At 38.9% G+C, this 4,716-nt stretch overlaps 1 protein-coding gene across 1 annotated transcript; it reads left to right on the forward strand.

Annotated features, from left to right (window-relative positions):
- Positions 1–126: 126 nt before the first annotated feature.
- On the forward strand, positions 127–1,192 carry LOC103523899 (limb region 1 protein homolog; the record flags this gene model as incomplete). The annotated part of the gene is made up of 2 exons (XM_008488907.2): positions 127–283; positions 788–1,192. Coding segments are annotated over 2 exons (272 nt in total), but the record flags the coding sequence as incomplete, so codon positions are not given.
- Between the last annotated feature and the right edge of the window lie 3,524 nt (positions 1,193–4,716).

A 4,716-nucleotide genomic window follows, 5' to 3' on the forward strand; every position in this document is an offset into this window, starting at 1 on the left:
CATGTCAATTTGTCTGTGTGTAAATTTCATCTGAGTGATTTTTCCCCTTCTTTCAAGCGCTTTACCATGCTTAAGGACGTATCATTCCCACTGAAAATATTTTCATTGTTTTCTTCTCCCCCTCAGGTGTGACAAATTTCGACTTACTCGGTGATTTCGGCCAGATTGAATGGCTGGGCAGTTTCCGTCTGGTGTTCACATATAACTTGATATTCGCGCTGGTCACTACTCTCTCTATAGTACGCAAGTTCACTAGTACTGTCCGTAAGGAATTGATTACCAGGTAAGTATATAAAACGAGAAAAAATGTGTTGAGCATGCTCGTTACAAAGCTCGTTCCCCTTTAATACACCTAGAATTTTTTTATGATGACCTAGACTCGAACCCCCAACCTCCACATCCGAAGTCCAACGTGCTAACCACTTAGGTGGAGTACAAAGTTGTAAAATTACTCTGATGTTAGCAGCTCTGGTTGAAATGCAAATAAAAGACCTATATTACCGTAAAAGTTAAAAAGGCTCCTCTCACACACCAAAAAAAGTTTCTTTTTTGCCAGCCTAGTTAGCTTGGAAGTGCTTCTACTTCGTAAGTGCTAGGCCGCGAGTTCGATACCCACCCGGGGCGGATTTTATCTAAGATAATGTTCGTTCACGAAACGGCTGGCTTTCTCCTATCCTGTTTTCCTTCTCTCTTCGCTTTCGGGACCTTAGCAGTTACAGTTCCCTCTATTAAACCTCTTAAAATCTTTTAAAAAAGTTTAATTTCATTCACTTTTTCTTGATTCCAGGCTACACAATGGTTGGTGTATGCTGTTCGATCGAGACACCTACTATAAACCGAAAATACCTCACTATTCTACCCCACAACGAGTCCATAGGACTTCTAATAGTAAAGACAAATGAAACAGTGCAACACCTAATCAATTGGCCAAAAACTCCAATGAATACGGTGAAACACCTCACTCATGTATTGGTCAAAAACTCCAGTGGAGACAAATGAAACAGTGCAACACCTCATTAATCTATTGGCCAAAAACTCCAATGAAGACAAATGAAACAGTGCAACACCTCACCAATCTATTGGTCAAAAACTCCAATGGAGACATGAAACAAGCAGTGCAACAGCTCACTTATCTATTGGCATAGAACTCTAATGTAGCAGTTGTTTCATTGCTACGAAATAAAAACGGCGGTGAATCCTTTTTTTATATAAAAAGAATGGAGTAGTTGCAAATGGGTAAAAATTTTAAATAAATGGTCGATTCCTATGTAAAAAGTTGGGAAAAATACAAATCTGAGGTCAAAACTCCGAAAAAATAACTGTAAAAGGTCGAAAATTCAATTTTTATGTTCCGTTCTAATGAAAAAGTTCAAATATGTGTGACGTCAGACTTTACGCAGTTGTTTTTTTTTCGCCTGTTAGGTAGCGCCACTATGCAAGCGCGCTTGCGGAGGAGCAGAAAGAAATGCGCAGAAACATATGCGCACAAACACATTCATGTGTTGCTTGCGAGGGAGCTTTGCTCGGGATATTTGATGTGACGTCTTCGCCTACGGGAGCGTATGCCGTGACGTCAAAGTTGACGATTTACCGGTATTTTTTAAATCGATTTATCTCGGGATCTAGAAGTCGTAGAAGAAAAAGAAAAATTCCGTTGGTCCTCATTTTTCCTGCTCTATGACTTTGAAACATCACCCAAGTAAGCGCAACTGACCTATTGTAGCTCCAAGCCCATTTCACATTACTTCAGGGCACATTGTTTTACATCCATGCCTTTCCAAGAACGGAAAGGTTAGAAAATGTCCGTCCCGGCCAGGATTCGAACCCAGCACCTCCGCTTGAGGGTCAATGCTGTTAACCACTCAGCCTCCGAAGTGGGCCAGTGGTAACGCGTTTTGCTCACCGTGTGGAAGGTCCCGGGTTCGACTTCAAGTGTGGACTGTGGACACAAAATATGTCTTGGGTAGTAGGTTTATGATAAGTTGATAATGATAACTGAAGTAACTTTATCGTGTAAAGTTGACAGTTCAGTCAGCGGCGAACTCCTTTTAGGTTAGGTGTATTTCACTTTTGGAAACTGAAATATTACCTGTACCTAGGTACTAGAGAAATCTAACATGGCGCAATATCGGAAACGGTTTCCCGAAAGGAAAATACCTACACTTTTTCTTAATAGAATGTTCTTTCTAGAGTGTTAGAGAAAATTCGCTTTCATATTTCGTAAATCCTGGTTAACTTTGTTCCAATTCCAAATAAAAAATAAAGTCCAATATTTCTGTCCTCATTTAGATTCGAAGCCAGAACCTCCCCATCGCGAAGTCACTCTGCAACTCATTTGTTTCAAAAGTCAAGAAACACATTTGTTTGAAAATTTTGAAGAAAGGTATTTGTTTATTTTATTTTTCAAAGAAGAAACCCTCAGTATTGAATATTATTTTTGTATTTCCTATGAATTTGTACATATTACCTGTAGCTATATTGTTTAGTTATGTATTTTGAAAGTATGTTTAGTATTGTGTACGTACGTAATGTATTTTAAACATGTTAAAATTGTATAATTTCCCTTGTAATATTTTTCTCTGTACATTGTATCAATGTAAAATCGAACTTCGAGATTTGTGTCGTTGTTAAGTTTTCTAGGCTTAGATTTTCCTGTATAATAAAAATATATATTTTAATATTTTCCACGATTTGAATAAAAAAAACGTGTGCTTTTGCGTTAATTTACTAGTGGTTTACTGATTCAAATGAACTGTAGAGCTTGGAACAAAGGGCTCCTCCTTTTAAGGGCCGGCGAAAGACCAAATGTCTAATAATGTTATCCACTAAAGTTGTGAAAGAGTTTCTACTTTACCACAAAGAATTCATGATTTTATTTGATTTTTCAATACCAGAACGAAGACGGAGGAGGAGGAGAAGAAGAAGAAGAAGAAGAAGAAAGAAGAAAGACGACGACGATGGAGAGGAAGAAAGAACAAAAAATCTGGTGTGAAATCACACGACTTTCCTTATCCTACTGAATGATGCTTATTTGAGTGTTCTCCTAACAACCTATATCTACAATATCTCTATACGTATAGTCGGTATAGCTGAAACCGGCCAAAAAACGGTCCAAAACCACCAACAACAGCGGTCCAAAACACCGCCGACCGTAGCACTTATCTCAACTAACGTTTTATGCTGTACATCCTTGTCACTATTTGTGAACTACAAAGAAATTTCAAGTCTCTGGCCATACCATTCGAGATATTGTTAAATTAACCGAAAACCGCAAAAAGACGGTAAAATGCCGCCAACCTTACGTCATAACCAAAGTTCGTGTTGATCCGCACATTAAGGACGCTACATACCCATTCAAGTCTATGTCTTACCAGTCTCGAACGATGTTACCAGACAGAAGGACACACAGACACAACACACGGGACCAAGGCTGAAATTTGATTTAGGCTCTAGGAAGCTCAAAACGTGTTTTGACTAAAAACGGACCATGAAAAATTCCTAATTACTCCATACTGAGTAGAATAAGAAAGTAAAAAGAAGAATAAGGATACCTACATCATACCTAGGTTCGAATCAATGTCCTGGGCACTCGAAGAGGAACAGTAAATAACCTCTCTGTATTTATTGGTGTAGGTGCTACACGTTAACATCTATGTAAAACACTGGAGTGGACTTGGGGATTCAAATGAGGTACCGGTAGAGTTGGGGTGTCTTTGGACAACCAGGGAAACTTGACACAACCATCGATTTTACTTTCGTGAGCCTTTGACCTAGTAAGCCTAAACAGCTGGTTTCCACAAACAACTCTGCGGTTTAATACTCTTCCTTCCACTAAATTTATGTTTGAACGAAAACACACTCTTACTCCATCTTTTTTAAAAAGGAATTTTGATAGAGGGAACCTGTACTGCAGAGGTCTTAATCGTCCCTGAAAGCGAAGAGAGAAGGAAGACAGGATAGGAAGAAAGCTAGCCGTTCCGAGAACGAACCTTATCACCTTCAGGATAAAATCCCATAGGGCGGGAATCTAACCCGCGCCCCAAGCGCTCTTACAGGCAGACACGCTACCCTCCAAAGCTATGTAACGTTAGGCAAGGGCATGGATTATAATTTTTGCGGGCCTGTGACCTGTCCCACAAACGCGAGTCCACAATTCTCACTCCTTGCATAGGAATAGGAAAAAATATATTAGATAGTAAATTATTGTTTGTCAGTAGGAATTTTCTTTTTCGGAATATGACGTAAGCATATTCTTTCATAAAGTCGGTACATTAAGGGTCCAATTCACCCGCGGCTAACAGTATATCAAATACTAAATAATTTAATAGTAGTAAAGGTATGTTTGGTACTTGTGTTTGTTCAAATTACTCAAACATCAAGTTCGGGTCTCTATTTGGTTTAGAATTACCAAAAAATCACAATGATAATCACTTAGGGTACCAAGAACCGAAATGTTATAGGTTCAGTGTTACAGTGTTCTAAACTTTACAGGGCCGTATAAGGTTGACTATTTTAACTTTTAACTGCAGTCTGATAGGTACCTAGCGTATCTGTAAGAGCCAGACATGCTTAAACAGTTAGGAGCCCCTGGTCATCTATGGAGGTACCTTTATAGGCACGTAGAGTACTTAGAGAATCAAAAAGAAAACAAGGAAAGGATTGTGTGAATGAAGACTTGAGGGAGAAAAAATTATCAGGACAGGAGGTAGCACAATA

The sequence above is a fragment of the Diaphorina citri genome, unplaced genomic scaffold (assembly GCF_000475195.1).
Source record: "Diaphorina citri unplaced genomic scaffold, Diaci psyllid genome assembly version 1.1 scaffold53741, whole genome shotgun sequence".
NCBI lineage: Eukaryota > Metazoa > Arthropoda > Insecta > Hemiptera > Psyllidae > Diaphorina > Diaphorina citri.